Source organism: Sinocyclocheilus anshuiensis, unplaced genomic scaffold (genome assembly GCF_001515605.1).
Source record: "Sinocyclocheilus anshuiensis isolate Anshui unplaced genomic scaffold, SAMN03320099.WGS_v1.1 scaffold18, whole genome shotgun sequence".
In the NCBI taxonomy this organism is placed as follows: Eukaryota; Metazoa; Chordata; class Actinopteri; order Cypriniformes; family Cyprinidae; genus Sinocyclocheilus; species Sinocyclocheilus anshuiensis.
This window is the reverse complement of record NW_015546047.1, coordinates 81,926-105,745: the sequence shown is the minus strand read 5'-3', so window position 1 is coordinate 105,745 and position 23,820 is coordinate 81,926. Positions and strand designations below refer to the sequence as shown.

General features: G+C 36.2%; 2 protein-coding genes across 13 annotated transcripts in view; one reads left to right on the top strand and one right to left on the bottom strand.

The window, feature by feature from the left end:
- LOC107699008 (collagen alpha-2(V) chain-like) overlaps positions 1–4,349 on the top strand; it is a 30,126-nt gene extending 25,777 nt beyond the window's left edge. For both annotated transcript variants that reach the window (XM_016500157.1, XM_016500156.1), the window contains exons 45-54: positions 64–117; positions 207–314; positions 406–459; positions 573–680; positions 857–910; positions 993–1,100; positions 1,178–1,484; positions 2,480–2,661; positions 2,843–3,085; positions 3,525–4,349. In XM_016500157.1, the coding sequence (XP_016355643.1) occupies positions 64–117; positions 207–314; positions 406–459; positions 573–680; positions 857–910; positions 993–1,100; positions 1,178–1,484; positions 2,480–2,661; positions 2,843–3,085; positions 3,525–3,671 (1,365 nt within the window). In that variant the 3' untranslated portion in view covers positions 3,672–4,349. The remainder of the gene's footprint in view (positions 1–63; positions 118–206; positions 315–405; positions 460–572; positions 681–856; positions 911–992; positions 1,101–1,177; positions 1,485–2,479; positions 2,662–2,842; positions 3,086–3,524) is intronic.
- A 2,194-nt stretch (positions 4,350–6,543) lies between these two features.
- LOC107699007 (PTB domain-containing engulfment adapter protein 1) overlaps positions 6,544–23,820 on the bottom strand; it is a 94,097-nt gene continuing 76,820 nt past the window's right edge. For 4 of the 11 annotated variants that reach the window (XM_016500148.1, XM_016500143.1, XM_016500147.1 and 1 more), the window contains exons 2-12: positions 17,403–17,482; positions 12,623–12,684; positions 10,714–10,785; positions 10,298–10,396; positions 9,855–9,992; positions 9,559–9,675; positions 9,386–9,472; positions 8,976–9,200; positions 8,120–8,252; positions 7,875–7,969; positions 6,544–6,697 (exon numbers count right to left, since the gene is read on the bottom strand). In XM_016500148.1, the coding sequence (XP_016355634.1) occupies positions 6,626–6,697; positions 7,875–7,969; positions 8,120–8,252; positions 8,976–9,200; positions 9,386–9,472; positions 9,559–9,675; positions 9,855–9,992; positions 10,298–10,396; positions 10,714–10,785; positions 12,623–12,684; positions 17,403–17,430 (1,128 nt within the window). In that variant the 5' untranslated portion in view covers positions 17,431–17,482 and the 3' untranslated portion in view covers positions 6,544–6,625. Of the gene's footprint in view, positions 6,698–7,505; positions 7,517–7,874; positions 7,970–8,119; positions 8,253–8,975; positions 9,201–9,385; positions 9,473–9,558; positions 9,676–9,854; positions 9,993–10,297; positions 10,397–10,713; positions 10,786–12,622; positions 12,685–17,402; positions 17,483–21,630; positions 21,642–22,281; positions 22,324–22,382; positions 22,552–23,820 lie in introns of those variants that run through there. The other 7 variants (XM_016500153.1, XM_016500145.1, XM_016500152.1 and 4 more) reach the window with 7 other exon arrangements.

Genomic DNA, 23,820 nt, shown 5'->3' with positions numbered 1-23,820 from the left:
TTGTACTGACTAGAGTTACTTGACACAATGAATAAATGTATAATTTTTGGTTCTGATTATTAGGGACCTGCTGGATCTGATGGTCCACCAGGAAAGGAAGGTGTCATAGGAGCCCAGGTGAGACCCAAAAGTATTAAATGACCCATGTCCAAATCATAATTTCAAGCTGTTTGTGCCAATCATACAAAGCTGTTTCATTTTTAAAGGGTGATCGAGGAGATCCAGGCCCAGAGGGTGCGACTGGATCTACAGGACCACCTGGTTCCCCCGGTCCTGTCGGTGCAACTGGAGGAATTGGAAAGAGAGGAGAGCCTGTAAGTCTCATATTTTCTTATAATTTAATATATATTAGAATGCCATCTCTAAAGCATTTTGGCTCACTTTTTCCTCACACTCTCTTGGCAGGGTTCAAAAGGACCCTCTGGCCCTCCAGGCCCTGCTGGAAGACGAGGACTCATAGTAGGAAACTTATGACAAAACACAATATGGCATTATTGGAATGGCTCCAATTAAAATAAAAATGCAAATAAATACAACTATAAAACCGCTCCATTTCTAACTATCTATTTAAGGGACCGCAAGGACCAAGAGGAGATAAGGGAGATGTGGGTGACCATGGAGAGAGAGGACAGAAGGGTCATAGAGGATTCGCAGGCTTACAAGGTCTTCCTGGACCACCTGTAAGTTATAACAAAGAGATTCAAAGAGAACGGTTACTTGATGCAAAGAGAAAGGTTACTCCAAAGCCTACATAATTCACTTGAGTCGCATAATTAATTAAATATAGAAAATCAAGCAATATATTATCAGTGAAGCATTTTTCTATCATAACATTTTACGTTCACTTCATTTTTAGGGCACAACTGGAGAACAGGGAGCTCTAGGCATCATTGGTCCAAGTGGACAAAGGGTATGCATTTAACTTGTTTAATGTGAATGATTTACAACTAGTCAAATGGTGACTGATATGAAATAAATAATTTGTCTCACAGGGTCCTCCTGGACCCATTGGGCCACCAGGAAAGGAAGGGTACACTGGACAGCCTGGACCTATGGGTCCTCCTGGTTCAAGAGGAGTTAGTGGTGATATTGGACCAGAGGCAAGTTAAACTCTCCTGTCACTTCACATAGCATTACAACTTAAGACACCCACTAATTTTTGTCTCATCATGATTAGGGACTTCCTGGAGAACCTGGCCCACCTGGCCCTCCCGGATCTCCTGGACCTCCCACTGCAGCTTTGGAAGATCTGTTTGGTGGACCTCAAGATTATGATGCTGGTCCTCCTCCCCCAGAGTTCAGTGAGGATGAGGCTCTACCCAAGAGTAACTCAACAAGCGTGTTCCAGGCTGATCCTGGAGTTCAGGCAACTTTGAAAGCTCTGAGCAGCCAGATTGATAGCATGCGTAGCCCTGATGGTAGTAGAAAGCATCCTGCCAGAACTTGCGAGGACTTGAAACAATGCTACCCTCAAAAAAAGAGTGGTAAGTTAATTTTGTATTCCACAAGCAGGTAAATCATTACAACCAACTGTACTAAGTAGGCCGCTGACTTGCGTATCCTACATATACCAACTCAGGCTCATTGGAAAAACGTGCCTGTGGCGACATTTATGAAAAATTATATTACATTAATATCTTGCATGTTTTGTGACAATTTCAAGTGAAATGTCCAGTGAGTCGCACTAAAAGCACTTTCAGTTTTATCCAAATCAGATAAACAGAGACTTCTGAAATGAAATCTATGGGGAATGGCAATAAAAGGTTAATTAAATAATATACCACTTCTATAATCCTTACCCTAAACCTAACCAATAGTGGTGCAACTGCATTGCAAGTGCAATGTACCTGGTGAGCTACCAAGCAAGTTTACTATATCAAAAAAGCCATATATATGGAGCTTATTATTTAATGTAAACATCAAAATGTATTAGTTTACAAATCATGCACTATGGTAAAATAATTTTGAGGTCATAACATAACATTGTGCAGGAAACCACATGAAAAGAAGTCTTTATTAATCAATACAACTAAGAATTTGTGTTAACAGGAATAAAAGTGGTTTTACTAGTCATTTCAGCTGGAAACTGCAATGCATTATATGTATAGGTACTTTTTTGGAGTTTTGCAAAAATCTAGGTAGAAGCACGTCTTTTCAATGAGCTTAGGTTGACATACAATTAGACATTGAATTACATTTATACACACACACACACACACATATATATATATACAGTATATATATATATATATATGAGAGAGAGAGATAAGACACACAAATACTAGACTGTACTATAAAAAACTGTACTAAACAGCAGTTTTTACAATATACTTACAGTCTTACTAATCTAACATTGTCATTGTGGCTTTGTACCTTTGTAGCTGCTATTTTTAATAAGAAACAAAACTATTTTCCATAATTACCAGAATATTAACAGTTGAAACCAAACAAACTTAAATGTTTCATCCCTACATCGTAGGTGAATACTGGGTGGATCCAAACCAGGGCAGTGCAGAGGATGCCATTAAAGTTAATTGCAATATGGACACTGGAGAGACATGTATCTCCGCAATACCTGCCAGCATCCCCAAGAAGTCATGGTGGAGTTCCCCAGGAACTAAGCCTGTGTGGTTTGGAGCCAATATGAATGGAGGAACATATGTAAGCATGTTGAGCCACTCTTACGAACATGATTTCGTTTAATCATGTAAATTGTGTGAGCTCAGTTAGTACTACTGTACTTAGAATACAAAATAACTTAGTATGGCATTGAGTAATAGACTTATCTATCACCTATAACTGTATTTGCCTATTATTTATCTCTTTTTATGTCTTTATGAAGTTCACTTATGGGAATAAAGACCAGCCGGCCAACACTGTCACAGTTCAGATGACTTTCATCCGTCTGCTCTCCAAAGAGGCATCACAAACCGTCACTTACCACTGCAGGAACACTGTGGGCTACAAGGATGAATCAACTGGAAACCTCAAGAAAGCAGTCATCCTCAAAGCTTCAAATGATCTAGAGCTCAAAGCTGAGGGAAATAACCGCTTTAGATACACTGTCCTTGAGGACAGCTGCTCAGTAAGTACCCTGCAGAACATTATTTATATAAAGGCACAAGCCTTGTTTCAGAGGCTAGTGATCTGTCTTGCTCTCTACTACTGCTTACATTTTATAAGGCAGCCTAACCTTGTAACCTTGTAAGTGAAGATAGGATTTGGAACACTCTGCATGGAAAGCAACCTTGTGCATCAACACAAATAGCACTAGTTTATTTTAGCATGTTGCTAAGCTAACAAACATTATGATGGATAAAAATACACAGTTAATAATTTTGTGATTTAATAAATTATATTTATTATCTATGCATTAGTGGTATCTCAGAGTGATGCAGCTTACCTTCTGGAACAACCTTCATATTGGGAGTGCACATTTGATGTAGTCTATGCAGACAGCTCGCTTGAGATTTAGAACACAAGCGCTCCCATACAAACCTAAATGAATGTCTTTTTCTTCACAGCAAGCAAATGGTAAGTGGGGCAAAACGGTGTTTGAATACAGGACCCAAAAAACAGCAAGACTACCTATTGTGGATATTGCACCTGTGGACATTGGAGGTTCAGACCAGGAGTTTGGCATTGATATTGGGCCTGTGTGCTTCTTGTGAATCAAGGAGTAGAGATGCTCCTTGAGAGATTCCTGAGACTCTTAAAGTGACTGCTGACAAGATCAGCCTTGTACATACAGAGCATTGGACTTTTCTGGCCCTGTAGCGAGATATTTATTGTGCCTTCCAAGCGTTTCAAGAAAACAACCGCTTCATAAGGTTTTTACAGATTGTTCCCTTGAAATTAGAAATTAAAATTAACTGAATTTTTATACTACAAGACTATTCATAAACTGCTGTTTTAAATTACCATTGCAAATAACAGTAATGATGCTACACACTGTACCATCACTAGATGCAATTAAAATGATTTGGATTTGCCTGTTTTCATTAGAGTATGTTTTATTTTGTATTATTATTTTTACACAAAAATGGTGCTATAGAGGACGTTTGCATTCAGTTGAGTGTATTTTGACTCCTAAAACTGTACTCTTGTACATTCACCTTGTAATTACTTTCAAAACCAACTTACAATTAAAGATGAAAACGGTGATTCATTAGTGCAAGCTACCTCGTTTCTATAAACCGGCAAAAGCTGACCACAGACTTGCTGTACATGAATTCTGTACAACTGGTTGTATTTCTCTTATCAAAAGGTACAATGCAGAGTACACAGCAAAACAATTTGTCTTGTTTCCAGCCAAAATATCTAAAAATTCTTAAATCAAGAAGGATTTTCTAGACAAGTAAAAATAATTGTCTTTTCAGAAAAAAACATGTAAAAATTAAGTGCGTTTTTGCTTGAAACAAGCAAAATAATCTGCCAATGGAGTAAGCAAAATAATCTTGTTTTCTGTTTGAAATAAGATTATTTTTAGATATTTGGGCTGAAAACAAGACAAAACATCTCTCTAATCACTAAAAGGTGCATTATTATTTCTCTTTCCCATAGCCTATTGAAAACCAAGTACAGCTATCACAAGTGCAATGCAAGAGACATTTTAACCCATTAGTTTTATACTTTAAATGCTTCTGTAAAGGTAAAAGGCACAATGTAGTAAAATGCTGGTGCAGTTAAATTAAAAAAAAATTGTGATGTTATATTTGCTAAAACATGCAGGTATACCTATAATTCGTGCACATTTTCTTCTTTTATTATTTTATTAAATTTTAGAACTTTTTAAAGCCATTTGGTATATGGATTTGAAGCTAATCTCATGTATTTGCTTTGCTCAGTACCAGTTATCATTTTATTGAATCAATCAACACAATATTTCTCCCTCGTTTCTTTCCTCATCTTTTAGCATGAAAATATATTTGTAATTAATAAAATTGTAAGAGATTGCTTTGCTTCATTATATCCTCTGTAAGTTGCTAGAGTGATTTCTGCAATTTTGTCATAACCTGTCAGAATGTTGTTGCTGTTGTTATTTCTTTTCGTAATTAATTAATTAATTAATATTTTTGCTTTGAGTAAATAGTAAGAAATGGCAGGGATAATACTAGTTTAACGTATTTTTGATATTAAAAAATATTGTTAAAATATTGCCATTTTCCTGTATGTTAAAAATATTTGACTAAAATAATTGATATGATCAGAACTGTAAATACCTATAGCGAGGACTGCTCGTTATATTAGCAGTATTTGGGAGGAGCATAAATATGGGTATTTTCTGAACAGGAAATGTTTGAATGTTCTATTATTATGCCTTGTATACATGTTCCTCAGACAGGCTTTCTACAAGTTTCTACAACAATTGCACTGATTGAAATATGACGCATCTTGGTGCAGCACTACTATGAACGGAAAAACACTTTTGTTGAACATACAAAGTATGGGAAAGAGTGAAGTAACACACTCCCAAGATGTGGTGCTCTTCAGAAAGACACACTTATGAACAGTACACACAGATTACACGATTGAGCCAAATTACATTCTGAACAATCATCATGAATTATAGCGTGAAAAACAAACATTTTAAGCTTTTATACTAATTTTAAGAGAGTAAATTTAAAACACTTGAAATGTAATGGTAAATTAATGGGACTCAAGTACATAATGATCATTTTACTGTATTATTACTATTTCTTTACACTGTATTTTCAATACATTATCTGCGACTTGAAATAAATTACTTAAACACTACAGCATGTGGGTGAAGATTTGTTGAGCCAAAAATAAAAATTCATACAAGGTCTCTTATTTAATGCAAGTAAAGGTCTAAGAAAAACATGTTACAAAACATAACTTAGAGAATATGTACCATTTTCTTTTAATGACTACAACAGCAAAGGCTAAAATAATGCTTATAACCTGAATGAACAATAATACATGAACAGAGCTCTTTCAAAGTGCTTCCTTGTGCAAGAGTATACTAAAATATATAATATAAAATTAAACTGCAATACGAGTATATGTTAATGTGGAAATAGTCCAGTCCTGCAATTTATAGCACTGCTGCTCAGTTAAAAAATACTGTATTTTAATGGATCCATTGCTATTAACAAAAACAATATCTTAATTTTACATGTGATTGGATACAAAAGGAATGTGATTATGATGTATGGTAACGTATTAAATGTTAAAAATAAAGTTACAAAAATAATGTCAAGGGAACTCTCCATTACTATAACATTGTATGTGTTTATGAATTGTAATATGCCACAGATTAAAAACAGCGGCTTGTATGTGTAACACAAGCTTAAAGAATTTGCGTTTGATAATAGTAATGAAACATTGACACAGACTGTGCAATTGGACATACTATCTACATCCTTCATTACCTGTACACGCAAGGGGTGTTAAAACTACATTTCTAGTTTTTTTTTTTTAGTTCTTACAAAAATAGTGATTCTACTGCTTCTGATTTCTCAATATACTTTTTGTAAACCAAATTCAAAATGCAAATACATAAAAAACGTAAGGTAAGACATTGACATCTTGACTTTAAACCCGAGTTTGGCACTTTAATACAAATGGTTTAACATGAAAGTGACAAACTTTCTTCTTGGCATCAGCAGCGACCTTCTAGTGGATCAAGGGAAAAGACAGTGCCCTCTACTGTTAGTCCCATTTTGAACCCCTCCTGGAGAGGGAAAAAAAATAAAAATACAAACACTATTAGAATGAACCCTTTAAACGGTGAAATACATGCAAGTTTATTTAAAATACGCAACTGCATTATACATATATACAAATCTGTTAAATAAGTAAAAAGGCTTTTTTAAGCAGGGCATGAGCCAGAAGCAAATGACACAGGGTTTAAAGTCTGAGTGTAAATAATTGATCTTAGAGACATTTACAGGGATAGTTCACCTAAAAATGAGAATGTTATCATCATTTACTCACCCTCATGTTGTCCCATGGAACACAAATGGAGACATTTAGCATAATGTTTTTTTTTTTTGCCATACAATGAAAGTGAATGGTGACCAGGGGCCACAAAGCTCCAAAAAATTACAAAAGGCATGATAAAAGATTTGCGCATAATATTCCAAGTTTTATGAGATAACAGATTGAAACTGAACCCATTCTTCAGTGGAAATCATCTGCCATAGCTCTCAAATCTCATTTAGGCGATTTGAGCATATGCATGTTTACATATCATAACTGATTCAACAATTTGGTTTGTACCTCAAATTAAACTATTGTATGGCTGTAAAAGAGTTGAAATATTGCACATATGTATATGCACACAGTTTAGCAGAAACCAGTCACCATTTATTTTCAAATGTATTGATATAAGAGAAGTGAAAACATGAAGAAAAGGCAAAAATGAGAGACAGAATTTTCATTTTTGGATGAATTATCCCTATAAAACAGTTAAATATTCCAAATTAGACCTAAGCTATATGTCACCTGAAAAAAAATTCAAATTGTTTTAAAATACAAACCATCTTTGCCGCTGCAAGCAGAAAGAGAGCAAAAAGATGGAAAATTGAGGTTGTTAGTTGAGCAAAACTGGCAAATGATATAAATGTTTCATGTAACTGCTCTGTATGCAAGATTTACTCTGTGTTAGTCTATTTTCATCGGGTTCAAAGCATATTTAAAAAGCAAACTTCTCTTGAAAGTTTTCCATCTACAAACAGAATAGCACTCCCAAGACAAATCCGAAATGAACATAAAACCATATATAATCATCATATTATTCCCTTCTGCACTGAGAGAGTCTTCACAGCTGCAGCAGTGCCTACCGTCAGCTCCATTAGCTGCTCATTTACACCAGTCCATTTGCTAATAATTCACAGACATGCAGTCACCTGCATCTCATCCAGCTTGGACTGGATGTCGGGAGGAAAGTCAGCTGCCCCGCAGGTAAAAGGGTCAAATGGTTCTGCACCAAACAGGTCTCTCCCTGAAGAAGAAAATGACAATGTTTTTTTCCCTTCATTTTATAGGCCACTGAAGCTAACATCCATAATATATGAACCTATGCAACCTGATCTTTTGGCCAAATGAGTCACCATTTCTTTTGGTAAAGAAAAGGGGGAAAAAGACAACTTACTAATCTCTGAAGGCCTTGCAGGTGGTGGAGGGGCCGAGCCATTACTTGCTGGTAATGGAACCAATGGGGTCATTGGAGAAAATGGAACCATGTCAAATATGTCAGTGGGCATCTTCGAGGACATGCTGTTTCCCTGCAAATGTGAACAATGTGTGAAGTACATAATCAATCTGAGGAATCGCTCATTTGAAAACCATTTTCATCTGTTAAAAGTTAAGAATAAAGTGCATATTAGAGTATATAACATTATACTACATTATACTGAATATTATGTATAACTATGAAGCCCCAAACATCACAAATATTTTATGTGAAAGTTTGATTGTGTGCTTTATATAAATAAACAAATAGATAAATAAATGTTGACCCTATTCACATTCCAAGTGTTTTTGTGCATGTTTCATTGTGTGCATTATTCCATTATATAAATCAATAATTACATCTGTATTTCTTAATCAGTGAGTCATAAAAATATTGTTAATAAAAAAAAAAAATGAATCCCTCTCACTTTCTCACTCTTTTCATGATCCAATCAATTTCCAAATGATAAAAAGCCCCACCTTTTCCCCTCGCAAAACAGCACAATTTCATTTGGAAATATTTTAAATTACAGAAGGTAAAATGGATCTTAGTCAAAATTCATGACCACTTAATGCTGGTTCACACCGCCCCAAACAAACACCAACAGGGTAAACACACCGATCCAGTAAAACCCAACAGCCGCTGGAATCTAGTGTAGGCGTTTGTTGGCCCATGTGAACCAGCCTTTAAAATCTGAGGGTAAAACTTAGCAAATCATCTGAAACCAACAACCAAGACCACAAAGATAGAAAGAGTAAACAGAAAGGTGCTTAACAGAAGGGCGAGGATCACTGGCTCCACTGGGAGGCTTTGACAAAGCTGGTTTAGCAGGTGGAGGAGTCAGAAGACCAGCAGAAAGGTTAGAGTCAGGTGAGCTCATTGGCGTTAGTGTAACAGAAGAGATTTCGAGGCAAGAGAACGAGGTCACGTTGTGACACCAGAAGAGAGATGAGGGTCTCTGAAGCATATAGGCCTCATTAGAAGAGTTAATGTGAAGAAGCTGCGGAAAGAGCAGAACTAGTCAGCACTTGTTTTACGGCAGTGTTTTTTCTCAAAAAAGGAAACTCATCAGATTAGAAGAGGTTTTTAGGCATAGCTGAAGTCTGTTTTGTATGCAGCTAATTAAGGGAATGGTGAACGGCAATTATGTGCAGTCCACTGACAGGAAGTCCACGCAGTGCTTACAGGAGGAACTTGAGCAATCATCAGCTGTTCCTCCAAGACTTGCAACTGCTTCTTCAACTCAGAATTTTCAGCTTCAAGATCTTGAATCTATAAAGACAGATATCGATTTGTCATAAACAAATGTTCCTATTTGAGACATTGTATTGTGTTTTCTAACTGTACACGATGCTCACTCTTTTCTGTAGGCCACCTATCTGTTTCCTTGTCTCTACGTCTTTTCCCCCGGACTCCAAAAACTTCTTGTATGCCAAGTCAAACGCTTGGCCGATGGTCAAAGTTATCTCTTCTGCCTGGAATCGACAGATACATGACAGATCATTTTCCTAGTAACATCAACAGCAGTTTTGTTTGGCCATTTGTCTTCTGAACCACATTTAATTTACAAGTTCTAACACAACATGTAAGCGTGACAAATCATTTCTTCAAAAAAATTAGGACAACTAATATGACATATTTTCTGTTGTCTTACACATTTTTCACTGTCAAACACATAGCAGAGATGTTTGTTGGATTCTGAATCTTTACAAATGAATGTGAATATCCTTTTGTCTGTCTTATCATCCGCACAGAAGGATATCCGGTGCAACTGACAGTTGTACTGTACTTCCTGTGAAGAAGAAAATAAGATAAGAGACAGTATAGACAAAATATAGGGCCTTTAGATATATATGGGCATAAAGTGACACCAAAAAGTACTTGGACACACTTGGCAAATGTATAAAGTCAATTCCCCTCAGGCTCACACAGGTGTAATAAATCATAGTAACGATGAACAGGTTCAACAACCAGAAACTGTCCAAATACTTCTTATAGGGCCATTATAGTGCCTCAACTGGCTTTTACTTAAACAACATGGCTCACGTGAGACACAATTGGTTTCGTAAATCTGTTTGTTAGGCTATATGCACATACTTTGGATTTAGAATCTAATATTTTCACTCCGTAGATGGAGATCTGTAATTCCACTTTTGGGATCTTCTGTCCCTCTGACTTCTTAATGTGTCTCTGAAACTTTAGAGAGAGAAAGAAAGAGCGAAAGACCACAATCAGGTTAAAAGAGATCAGATATGTTTAAGATCAATTGATGTAGCATTTCCTATTTTATCAAAACCCCTTATAAGTGATAATGTAATACTGAGAGTGGAGGGTTGATCAAATTAAATTATCTATGCATCATTAAACAGGTAAACTGTGATCCACCACTGAAGGTCTGAAACAGCTGGAGGGCTCTGATATTACATCCTCTCAAGAGAAATACCACTTCCTGTTTCCAGATGCAAGCAACGGCCCCTACTGTGTGCAGCCAATGTAAAACTACAGTAACTTACCTTGAGCTTTCTGACGGCATCTTTCACCACCTCTGTACCTTTGGGTTGATCAACTTCTGTGTGCCCCAGAAACTGTGGGAGAAACATAAAAATCATATGTTATGGAACAATGAAATTTTTTGAATAATATAATAAAATAAAAAATCTAATGTCTGTCAATTAATGATAAGAAAAGTACTTAAGGACATTTATTTAAATTGACCACAAAGCAAGCCACATCTCTGCTTCCGTTTCTTGTACAAACACTGTCAGTTAGGCAGTGTAGGCTCAATTATAATGTTAATTTTATAAGGCTTTGCTGATTGCTAAGAACATTCTCCACATTTAATCTGGAACACATTAAAGCTAGTTTGTTATGAAAAGAAAATCATCAGGAGCATGAACAACACTACATTTCGCATCCAACAGATGGAGCTATTAACCTTTACCCAGTCCTTGTGGTCAAGCATCTGTCTAGACGCTGTTCTGGCTGATTTAACAACGGTTCTTAAAACACCTAGCCATTACTTCTCTAGTCTAATAGCTACTCTATTGAAATGAATAAATAAACAATAATTTGACAGTAACCACAAAGATTTCCAGACTATACTTATGTGATTTTCTTGTCGGACCCATTTTCACTTGTCAAATATACATTTCGTATATTCATGTTACTCTCTGATGAGGCTATAAACAGAATCTTGAAAAGGTCCTTCTACCTTACAAAACGTTAATTTCTAGAACTCATTACTGCTGGTCTGCCTCTTTCCAAGAATGCATTGAAAGTAATGGATTCATGATTAGACTTAATCATTATACAGACAGCTTACATCATACTATTATTATTATTCTTTTTTTTATCAGAGAAACTCTTCTGGGGGACAAGAACCGCATTATCGTCCAAACTGGAGATAAACAAATAAGACTCCATAAACGTGTCTGCAGCACGTCGTTATGATGGATGCCATCCACACTCAAGGGCAAGTGAGCACGGTAGGACAGAAAGTGAGGCAGGAGTGATAGATACACTACATTACACTGGGTGGAGAGTCTCTTGTTCCTGACGACTGTTCCCTGCTGGTCTGTTCGAAGGTGTTTTTTTTGCCAAAGACATCCAGTCTTTGCTCATCTATCACCTGCTACACTGGCAGAATACCATTTTTTTCCCCTCTTTAATTCACTTTCTTTGTCTATTCTCTTCTCATCTCCAAAGACAGACAACACAGCTGAAACTTCAGCAGCTCTGAGAATCAAAACTGTTTTGTTTTTGTGAAGAATTCAGTAAGACATTTTAGAAGCACTGCTTGGGAGTAGACAGCTTCTCAGCCCTGAACAGAAGATGAGTCTTTGGTGAAACGGAGCGTAAAACAACACTGACAGTATATACGAGATGTTCTTGCCCACAAGATGTTTGATGAATAGCGAAAGAGACACACAAAAAATCATTGCTTTGTGAAAATACTGCAAAAGAAGACTGAAAATTGATATAGCATTTGCATTGATCCATCCATTTAAGCTGTGTCTGTTTAGACCTCTGGATATTTGTTGCTGTATTTTTTTTGAAGAACAGTTGATGTATTTATGCCAACAAGCATTAAAATCAGCACGAAATCAAAATTGGCCCAATTTCACTTCTTTATACACATTCTTGTTTTTTTCCCCTGCAAGATACATAGTTATTTTCAATAAAGTCAAGCTATATATTCTCATACTACAATAGTTTTTTGTACTCCATTAGGCTAATTCATTAAATAAACATAAGTAAATTATGTTAAATGTGTCCTACAATGCCATTCAAAAGTTTGAAAAAAGTAAAAGTATATATATAGCCTATATACATACACACACACAAACACAAAATATCAGCAAAACAGTAAACCTTAAGAGAAATGGAAATGAATTGAGTAAAGAAGAGGTTCATAACACATACCTTGACATTGTATGCTATAAAATGCTTGGCCAGTGCTTCTGGAGTGTGCATCCATGATTTATCTAGAAAGAGACAGAACACTATTAACCTAATAAGGTTCTTTATGAACTTATGAAGTATGCAATATCTTAATGATATCCTTAATGTTTTAGACAAACAGTATATAAATAAGTAGGCCTTTAAATCAGCTGCTGTTCAAACCTCTTAGCAGCAAAAACTCCAGTTCAAATATGAATAAACAACAAACCAATTATTATAAATGATTATCCATTAATCAACTGCTGTTCAAATCTCTTAGCAGTGCAACTCATGTAAATGTGTTTAAACAACAAACCATGTGATTAGAAATAATTATTTTTTCCTTTACAGTCCTTGCGTTAAATAAAGTATTTTTCAAAGATTGTCAAAGATGAAAAGCCAAATGCCTGTGTAGAAGAAGGATTTTAGCTAAAGCTGCAGTGTAGATCAAACTGGCTTGTCAGAAGGTGAATTACTGAGATTGGACTCAAAGGAGTGCAGGGGTCAGATGTGACGGACAGGAGACACCGCCGTGCCTGTGCTTGTGTGACAGCTTAGACGAAACTGCAAGGTCTAACTGTGACAAACAAGCCGCAGGAGTCCCAAGATTCAGCACGCCCGCCGATCTGCTCGGCATCAACACCCTGAGTTCATTAACAGAGTTAGCCACACCATTGCATGTCCAAAATCACTTCCTATTCCCTATATAGTACACATGGGGGTGTCAGGCATTTGGCAATGCACAATTCCAACATTTGTAACTCTTAACACTCTTTTCCCCCCCGCAATTCTTTCTTTAAACTTTGCTTTAATGTACTACAATTGAGAGGATGTTATGCAACGGTATTCTGGACAATTGCCATACAGCCATTTACAGGGAAACAACGACCAATTAATCTCTCATTTAGCTAAGTATAACTCAAGCAGATCGAAACAAAAGATCCCTGAGGACTCAGAACCTCTTCTGGTATTTCAAGAAAGCAAAGACCGATTTTAATTAGCAGTTAATTGTAAATATTCAGAAAAAGAAAAACTTTGGTCTGAAATAAGGATGACTCTTGGATAAACAGTCATTTAAAAAGTTAGCAACATGTTTTGAGGCTTTCAGAGCAATTAGTGTTTAAATCTGGTGAGTTATATGTCATCGTACATGAACTTTAAAGATAATTATAAAGATTCAATCCAAGTTGTATATTCTGATCTCAAACTTATCCTCATGAATCCATTGCTTATTGACAATCTGCCAGTTTTTCTTCTTCCACAGACTGTCAGGATACAGTGTTTGCCCGCTGAGATTCCTCATAGAGTGGGTGTCATTCATAGGTCAAACGAAGAGCGAACACCTCAAAATGTCACAGTGTTTTTGTGTACATCTGTGTAAGAATGGTAGGTGTATCATAGACAACACTGTGATGGCGAAGCTGATGACAAAGTGTCTGGAGAAATGCATTGCTTATTATATTTTCAGAAGAGAAACCAATATAAACGGAGAATGGGTGAAAATCTGTCAAAAGGTCAAATCATAAAGCATTGAAATGTGTTTGTCAAAAGTGGTTGAGTCTGTGGAGCCATCAAAGCATTTCTCTGCATGTTTGAGCATCTCGACTACCTATTTGTCTGGCTATTAGCAGGCTGAGAGAGTGTTTCGCATTTAATTGAATGAATTGTATAATGGGAAAAGTGGCCAAATATTGATGTTTCCCAAACTAATATCTAATGATCATTGACTGAATATCAAGTCTTGTCAAATAAGAACATCTTGGCATATTCTTAGCAGGATTTCTCTGCAAGGGCTTTAGAGGAGCGTAAGAGACTTGGTAGTCTCCACATCTAATTTTACAGCTCACTGCTTTGATTCATGGAGCTCTGAATGGCAATAAGAAGATGTTATAGCAGAAGTAAGACAGGAATGATCTTATACAATATTAATGCTTCTATATGCCACTCCAACAAATACTAAAGAAATGCCCTGGGCAATAAGCCTTTGTATTGTATTTCAACTGAAACAGATTAAGTGTTGAATACGCATTTTAATACATGGTCTGGGCCACAAGTTCCTGTAAGCACATGGGCAATTTTTCATTAAAGAAAGATTATGTTTTATCCATAATCGCAGGGTATTTCTGTCACCTCCTGCTATGCACTATGAAAGCCTGGAGGTATTAGCAATGCGATGATGACATATTCAGAATTTTTTTTTTAAGCATTTTGTAGGGGGAAAAAATAAAGAAAAAGAAAAAGATGGCACAACAACTACTGTAATGTAAATAATTAGGTAGTGGAACTGTGCATAATTTAGCTAAAGTTATTTATGGGATACTGGGAATACTGGATTGTCACTAATTAACCAGCTGCACTCACCAAACGCAATCATTTCTGAGCTTAAAAGCATGAAAAGGAAACAAAAATGCACAAATCACATTAGTGTTATATCATGACTCAAAGTTTCACGACCGAGAAATCTTTTGTGCTGTTGAGGCTATTCAAGCTGATCATGTGTGGGTTCAAACTTGATTTTATTATGCTCTAAATAACAGACACTGTTGCTATTTCATGTTCTGTGTCTGGTAACTGGATGCATAAGTCTGGAAAGAATCTGGGTCCAATTATTTCTTTGTCATCACGCAAACAGCGTTTCTGCCTTTGGCTTTGTGGATTACCAACCATTTAATTCAGAAACTAACAGTCTATACCTGTTGAGTATGTGAACAGTAATTTAAAGTGTCGCTTTATATTAATTCCTCTATATTTCAGCAGTTAATCCTGAAGAATCATACAATTATTTTGACAGCTTGACATAGCCAACATATATTATTTTATAAACTTACAGTTTATACAACAGCCTAGATGCATTGTGCTTTTTGTCCTATAGATGACCATCCATCCATCCAGTCTTAAAACTATACAGATAAGGCCTATTACATCTTGATAAACTTTCTGTTCGTACTTCGTAGTTGAATTTATTAGGCTGAGTCTTGAGACAAATGATCACCCATTAACTCTGAAAAAGAATAATAATTTATGACCATATATAAAACAAAGAGAGACATATTTACGCTACCTTACTGACCAATGACGAATCACCCATTTAATTGCAACGCAAGACAGCATTAGTCAGACTTCATTAGACAGAAACCTCTCTGTGAATCTTCTGTAATGTCACATCACCACTCACACCCGACACCGCTGCTAATGAATGCATGGCCATAAAATGATTACTGTCTCTCTCTGGTAAATGTCGCTATTGTTCATAAGTGGCTTGGATAGACCTTTTTGTGTTAGTTGGAGAATTTTATGCTGTCCTTCAGACAGATGGGCTATTGGTGTTCTCCACGGTCCAACAGCACTGTCCTGTGCGCCAGAAAGGAGGCAATTGTGACAGCGGAAACATCCGTGCAAGGCAGTGGAGGGAAATGTGTTGTGGCTGCAAGAGCTTTGCTCGTTTCAGTGCCAAAATATTTACTTTGTTATGCCTAACCTCTTTATGAAATCAGATTACAACTTTTTCTGGATAAATTAGCTAATTGTAAGTGAATTTGCAATGTAGTACACTAGAGATGCTGCCATATGCAATGATGCAATATAATGATGAACTGGTTTGTTTGCATATTGAAATGAAAAATAGAAATTAAATGGCCTTGGTTATCAGCTATTGCGTCCTGGTACTTTATGCTTTTGATATTAAAGATAACAGTTCATGAAAACATTAGGCAAGCCACCCTCAAATCATAATGTACTTATAAAAATACAGTTAAAGGTAATGGCAGAGAGTACTTGTACTTGAAAAATGGTATTCGGCATGCTTATATTATAATCTCTCATTCATATAAAAACCATATGTGTTACATTTACCAGAGAACATATCTCTAAACATCATCACATCATTTGCCATCCTGAGGGACTCAGCACTGGACACTACTTGCGATTATAATCTATATCTTCAAAGCAGGCCAGACAGGAGCTCCTAACACAGAAATATTACCAATGCATTCCCTGCCATCTGGGATCTAAGACTGGCCAGTAGGGTTTATCACATCAAAGATCCATTAATTCATTTTGGAAAGAAGGGTGGGACAGGTGGTTGTAAATACATAGAGGGGAAAAAAACAGACCTCTGGAGGCAGACAGGTTGTCTGCTCCAAGCCACTGAGAAATGACAGAAAGGGAGGAGAGACTAGGTGAGGAACAAAGAGAGCTAGAGATTGACAGAGATACAGGCAGACAGATATGAGTACGAAAAGGGAGAGTTTGAACTAGAGTTTTATAAGGGTTTCTGTTAGGACTGTCAATTTCAACATGGCAATTTAATGTGAATAACAATAACAAAAATAATGCAGTAAAATAGAATAATAATGTAAAATAGAGTATATAAAGTAATTAATCTCTGATCTGTACTCAATTCTGCAGTAAGACATTTCTAACCATCAGAGCAATTCAAGCTTATAGTAGCACCTTCACATTTTTATTTTCAATGATATGAAAATAAAATCAACAATATATAATATTTGACTTTTAAAGCCACATTTTGTCTGTTCAATGTTTTCATACACACACAAAAAAGTCTTTGAATGGCTTTAATTTTTATTGTTTTCAGCAAATATTGATGTATGCAAAAAAGAATTGCTATTAATTAAACAATACCATGCTATTCATATGCTTACATGATATTCAAATCGTTTGACAGCCCTCTAGGTTCTGAGCTGAATGGATAGACAGAGAAAAGAGAGGAAAGCAAGACAAAAACTGTTAGAAACACACATACCTTTTTTTCTGTTAAATGCCCGGTTCATGCTTGAAAACGCTCCGACTCAGCTGCGATTTCCTGGAATGTGCCACCTCTACCTGGCAGGATGAGAGCACATATGGAAATTTACTTCACGGAGTCTGAGAAATAGGACTATATGTTTCAAAAACAAAATCCTGTGAATTTGCCTCTAAGGTTAAGTCTCCTATGGTGTGTTATTGCACAAAATGTTAATGGGTTAAAAGTTATTGGGTTCACAAGAAATAACCCCTTTTAAAAGCAAGTATCTCTGCACAAATTTATTTTGGAGGGGGGATAAACCAAAAGTACTACAGCGGGTGGAAGGGTTAATAGTCAAAACTATAAACATTATATGTGTAAATATGGCCTTCATGCATTGTTAAAATATTTGAATGTGTATTTTTGGAGGATGGTAGATGCAGTGCGTTTTCTAAAACTCAGACAGTGACAAATAAATTAAAGGTGCCGTAATACTTTTTTTTTTTTAAATAACATGCTGAACACAACTGAAACTGTTTAAGATTGAATGAAAATAAAATTGGACATGTGTGGCTTTTAGTCCATGTCATTGGGGCCATCTATATCATGCATTCCTAAACATTAAAATAAACTGTATATTAATTTTTATCCAGTGAAATATTTTCTTGAACAAAAAGTTCCCTTCCTCCAATGCCATCAGGTGAAAATGAAGCGTACTGGCTATTGAACAAATAAGGGAGAGAGCTGTTAGTACTCAAAACATCCTGTTTCAATTGGAAAAACAATGTGACAAGACAGAAAACAGCACTCATTTCATTGGGTCTTTAAGTCTGGCACTACAGAGAAAAAAAATCAAAAAATAAAAATAAAATGAGAAAGATGTCCTATAGAATTTTGTTTCGCTGCATGATAGTTCCTAAGCTTCTCCCTCTCAGGCATTGTCAACCATCAGGAGATAAGCTTAGCCAATGACTTACAGAGGCTATGAAACAAACTAATCAAATGTTCCGCCCAATGGGCAGACATATTACAACAGTACTGTCAGATCGCAAGGACTCCCCAAGGGGTCCATGGTGCACATTACTGATTTCTCTGATGCAGGGAAGACAAAAGCTTTTCATAGAGGCTCTTCAGACAAATATGTCTTTAACTTCACAGTGACTTCAATATAAGTTCATCACTTCTGCTGCCTGTCTGTGAATTATCAGTCTTGTTAACTTGAACAAGATACAGAACAACTTTCCTGGGCCTATTTATCATTACATGTTTTCACTGAATTTTTTGTGTAGACCTAATCACGTTCATGGTAAAATACAATGAGACAATGGGAAGATTGGAGTTTTGATGCATGACTTTTATATTTTATATTCTCGTTATGAATAATTGAGCAGTTTTCATGCTAGTAAGATTGTCGTTAAACGTTCAAGGTGAATTCTGTATAAAGTGCACTCCCTTCTTTCTTTTTTTTACTGAGCCACTACGAAATTGTAGTATAGCAAAAATGTTCTCTCTTCTCAAACATTATGGTCAAGATAGCAATGAAAGGTTGAAAAACAGATTATGTGCTATTCCAAGAGGAAATGCTGAGCTCCATTTAGACCCTATTGTATGAAATGCTATTTCAATATAACCATGAATACTTTGAACAAGTCCTTTCACACAACGTCTTGCAAAACAAGCAATGTAGGCAGTGATGCCTATGATTTTTACAGTGTGTTTTCATGTGAAGGGTGTGGTGCTTCACTGGAGGGAAGCAGTAAATTATAGTATTTTGGGATGACATCTTGGCACAGAAGAATGTGATTTAAGGTTTCATGACATCTATGTTTTCTTTAAACCTTAAACATATCATTCATGCCACTTTGTACAATTTACATGATGATGACAATATGCAAGCTGCTTACTGGTTTGAGCCAATGAGGCATAAATCCACAATAGCGGGTTTTTGTCTTAAGAATTGTTTTGTCTATGACAGATCGGCCATAACACTTCTGAATTATTGCAAGACCCCTGTGAAGAACACTCAAATATGTAGTCAGAAAATATGAATATACATATACATCAATATTTATATGCATACATGCATTTTAAATATATTTTCTAATATATAATACAATAGACATAATTGATGTACAAATTAAGAAATTTTATTGAGAAAATATGATTGATTAACTAATTAATTAATTAAATATGTACAAGTTTTTTATTCTTTTGAAATAATAATATTTCAATATTAATATAAAAAAGGATTTAAAAATAAAAAGAAAATGAAAAAAAAAATCCACCCTTTAGATAGTCACAGTTTCTTAATTAATACTGCATACAGGCACATTTTGGTTTTGTTAGCTCCCATGAGAGCAACGCAAACAGGCTTCAGCATGACAGACTGCCAACTTTAAAAGCAAAGGGGCTGAACAGGAAGGAAGGCATTTGTATTTTTTTTTTATTTACAGGCAATTGAGCTGTCATAAAGAGCCATGGAGAGTCAAATGTACGAGGACAGCGGACATCACCGACTGAGCAGGTGAAGTCACAAGTTTTTGCGTCACCTCTGCCAGCAGCCTAAAGAGACGAATTGGAACAACTTTGAAAGAATTCATAAATCATTAGGAGTTCTGTCACAGTTCAGAAAACTTGAAAGGGCTGACATATAAACCGAGTCATATTTACGGTCAACATTGCACAGGTTTCCTAACCTATTAACACATTTGCTCCACAGCTTCATAAGAAAACCGCCCAGGCCATTTCATTACAACATTCCACAGAGAGTGAAGAAAACCTCTCTGGGTACAATCCCCACTCTTTCCCAGTTATTCCGCTAAGCAATATTATCTGCTGCCCAGTCACACCTGGTCAAACACCTGGCTGTGCTGTCCGCCTGCCTGACTGACAGCAGCTGTGTTTGTTCTCCGTTTATCACTTCCTGGCTGGTCACTCTGTCCCACAGGGGAGACCCTGAGACCTTCCTTTATGCTGAGCTGCAAAGTTCTGCGGACAATATTTAGTATCTTCAAAGTGAACTCCAGCTTAGGCATGTCTGAGAGAACTCAAAGCAATTTATAACTGTTGGGTGGAGAAGCTATACGGTAGGCTTGCCGCGATAGACGGTGCTGACGTGATACCGGTGTTAAGCCGCAACACCGGTTACGTCACTTGCCCACCGCGGCACCGACCCCCACCGTTGTTTTGATTTTTTTATAGTAATAAAAATCATTGAGTTCATGTTAATAAAAGTTCTATGTTTTATATATAGGCTAAAGTGAGTTTGACGTTATATTTTGTTGTTGCATTCAAGCAATTGACGCCAAACTGCTGCTAAGAAAGTGAAAGTAAAATGCGCATGGCGCTTTTAAGCTATTTAAAAGCGAAGGAAAGCGAGGAAAAGAGGGGAAATTCAAACAAACTAAAAACGAACAATTCCTTTACTCCGATTTGCCGCTATTTGAAAGTAAAAGTAAAATGTGCACGGTGCTTTTAAGCCATTTAAAAGCGAAGGAAAGAGAGGAAAAGAGGGGAAATTCAAACGAACTAAAACCGAACAATTCCTTTACTGGTATTACCGGTGTTATCACACGTTGATTAACCGGTGGGAAAATTTCCTCACTGTCACAACCCTACTATACGGTCCCTCAGATTTGAGATCTGAAACTGCCTGGGTCCTTTTTGCTGGATTTAAAGTAAAAATATAGTTGCAAATAGCAGTTATTGGGATCCAATTGTTCATATTCTAAAACAATAACTACTGTCATTTTACTGACACATTCCATTCAAGAATTAAGGCACTTTTAGTGAAATAGGACATTTTGACCCAGGCCCAGTCTGGACTACAATGTTCTGAAGTCTGTCAAATACATACCAGATGAACAACTTGATTTGCAAATTGTGTTTTCAAAAAATGCAATATGCTGGAAAAATGGTATGATCAGAAACAAATGTGGGTATAAGAGACATCTAAAACATGAGACAATAAATCCCTGAAAATAAAACACGTCTCCATGATGTTTCATGCCTATAAAAAACTTCAAATTTCTAATTTTTAGATTTATAATAGCACCAATACTCCAACTCACAACTTCTGAGATCTGGCAGATATTTAAGCATTGAGGGAAAATTTCACATTTCTACCATTTATAGTTTGTTCTGCACATTCCATGTTAAGGGAGAAAAATAAAGTGTGATAATAATTCTGACAATAATAATATCAGCACTTCACACTTGCAACCCTACAAATGGCTTCAGAGAAGACCGAAAAACATGTTTTACTCCATGCACACTTTAACATACACTTTACATATGTAATTTATAAGGGTATTCTAAAGAATACAAACTAAATATTTCTCACAATCATTGAAAGCAGAAGCTATACAACAGGATCATTTCTTGAAGAAGAAAATACAGGTTTAAAAAAGAAAAACACTGAAATGACTGGAAGTGGTGATTCTTTGAATATTGTAATCTACTATCAAAACACTTTATTAAATAATTTTAAAAGACTGTAGTTATATCTAAAATGTATATTTTCAGAAATGCTTTATAAAATATTCCTTAACATTTAACAAAGGACACCAAACATTCAAATAATCAGACTATTGTTCTCATTAGAATTTCTGTTATGATGATGTTAAAAAAAATCCAACCTTTTCAAATGCAGCAGCTTAATATGAACAGAAAAAGTTAAGGCCGTTCGAAGCTGATGAGCATTCCACTGATATGACCCATATCCGAGTCAACACTGCCAGCATTTACAACAAAACTATGCTTCACCACCACAACTACACTGAGAAAAAACAGAATGAAATAAAACTGTCCTTTGTTTCCAACAGAACCCTATTCACTAAGCTCAAATAGCAACCATTCTAAAACAATGTTTATTAATTCAACCCTCGGCATTCCTTACATGGATCAGTTGTTATTCTCCGCTGAGCTCGGAGCCATACTCCAAACACTCCTGTCCTTTCTGTCAGACCTCTCCACATAAAAAAAAGCCAACATTCTTACCAAGATGAGAGGAGATTTCCGAAGCACCAGCCAGTGGCTTCTGCCAAAGACAAACCAAATGAGAAAACCAGTGGAGGAAGCCTTTAGATGAAAGCGAAAAGATGGGTGAAATGTAGAGCTGGGTGACTTATTCGCTTTCACACAAGCTGGGATACTAAGGAGGAAGTTCCAGCAGTGCTTAATAGTTTTCAGCTGTGGGCCAGATGGGGTTATGTGAAGTACTAAAGTAAGAGGGGTGGTGGGTTTGCAAGCAAAACGAGGTGTCTCATGAGTGTGAGAGAACCTCTTGAAAGAAAGAACAAGAGAAAAGGAGACAGGAAGAGAGAATGACAGAAACAAGCAGCGCTGTGTAGGGGAAAAATATTTAGATTTATATCTCTGGAAAACTTGGTTCCGACTGGCCAATCACAGAGATGAACAGTCAAATATCTCTGTATGATAAACGCTAAACTGTACATTTGACCACTGTTCATGGCAACATACTGATGTTTTCTTTTCATTTTGATTTTTTTTCTTATTTATTTACCTTTTCAATATCTGACTCCATCTTATAACAATACTTCCAAAAGAAGGTATCAGTGTTAGCAGGGCTTCTGTGTTTTAGTAACTCACGTAAGAACATTAACTCACTGAAAACTTGCTGAACTGTTCACATGAAAACAAAAGTTTCCACCACAGAAAAAAAAACATCAACCACAAAAATTCTGGTTCATACTTCAGCCACAGAGCAACTTGAGTGCAAGACAGTGGACTTTGGCAGCTAACGGTATGTTCACTGAAATCTGACACCTATGCCTTATTCAATATGTCACAACTGTTACAGATGACCAAGACACTAGACAGACAGCAGACATGGAAATGTACAGCTCATATAGATAGTGAAAAGTACAGCCATTCTCTCTTCTCATCTCTAAGAAGAAATAGAGTGGGGTGGGGCTGTGTTACTCTTGGCATCAGCAGGTCTGAGAATATTTTTAAGGATTCTTTTCCTTTATTATCCTAAAATTTGTTTTCCTTTCCATCATCTCGCCCCCTCCTCCTTGTGTGGACAGATGTGGGGAGGGGAAAGTAATGCGTTTAAGACTTTGCCATTTTCCATTTCGTGAGGTAAAAGTACGTATTCTGTGGTTTGGACCATATGTTTTAAGAAGTGCAGTAGTAGTCATAATCTTACAAGCACCTGGTCGACATTAGCAAGATATGTTGACTATTAAATGCATGTCTTTAGGAAATCTGATAACACTTTCAGATAGGCAAATGAAAAACAACAAACATAAGCAACATCAACAATGTGACCTGAAACTACTAATAATGAATGCAGAAACACACAATTGTGATACAAAATGGTCAACTGTTAATTTGGTGAATCAATTCCAAACTCTTACTCAACTATTAATATATGCTACCACTACAAAAAAAAAAAAAAAAAAAAATCCAA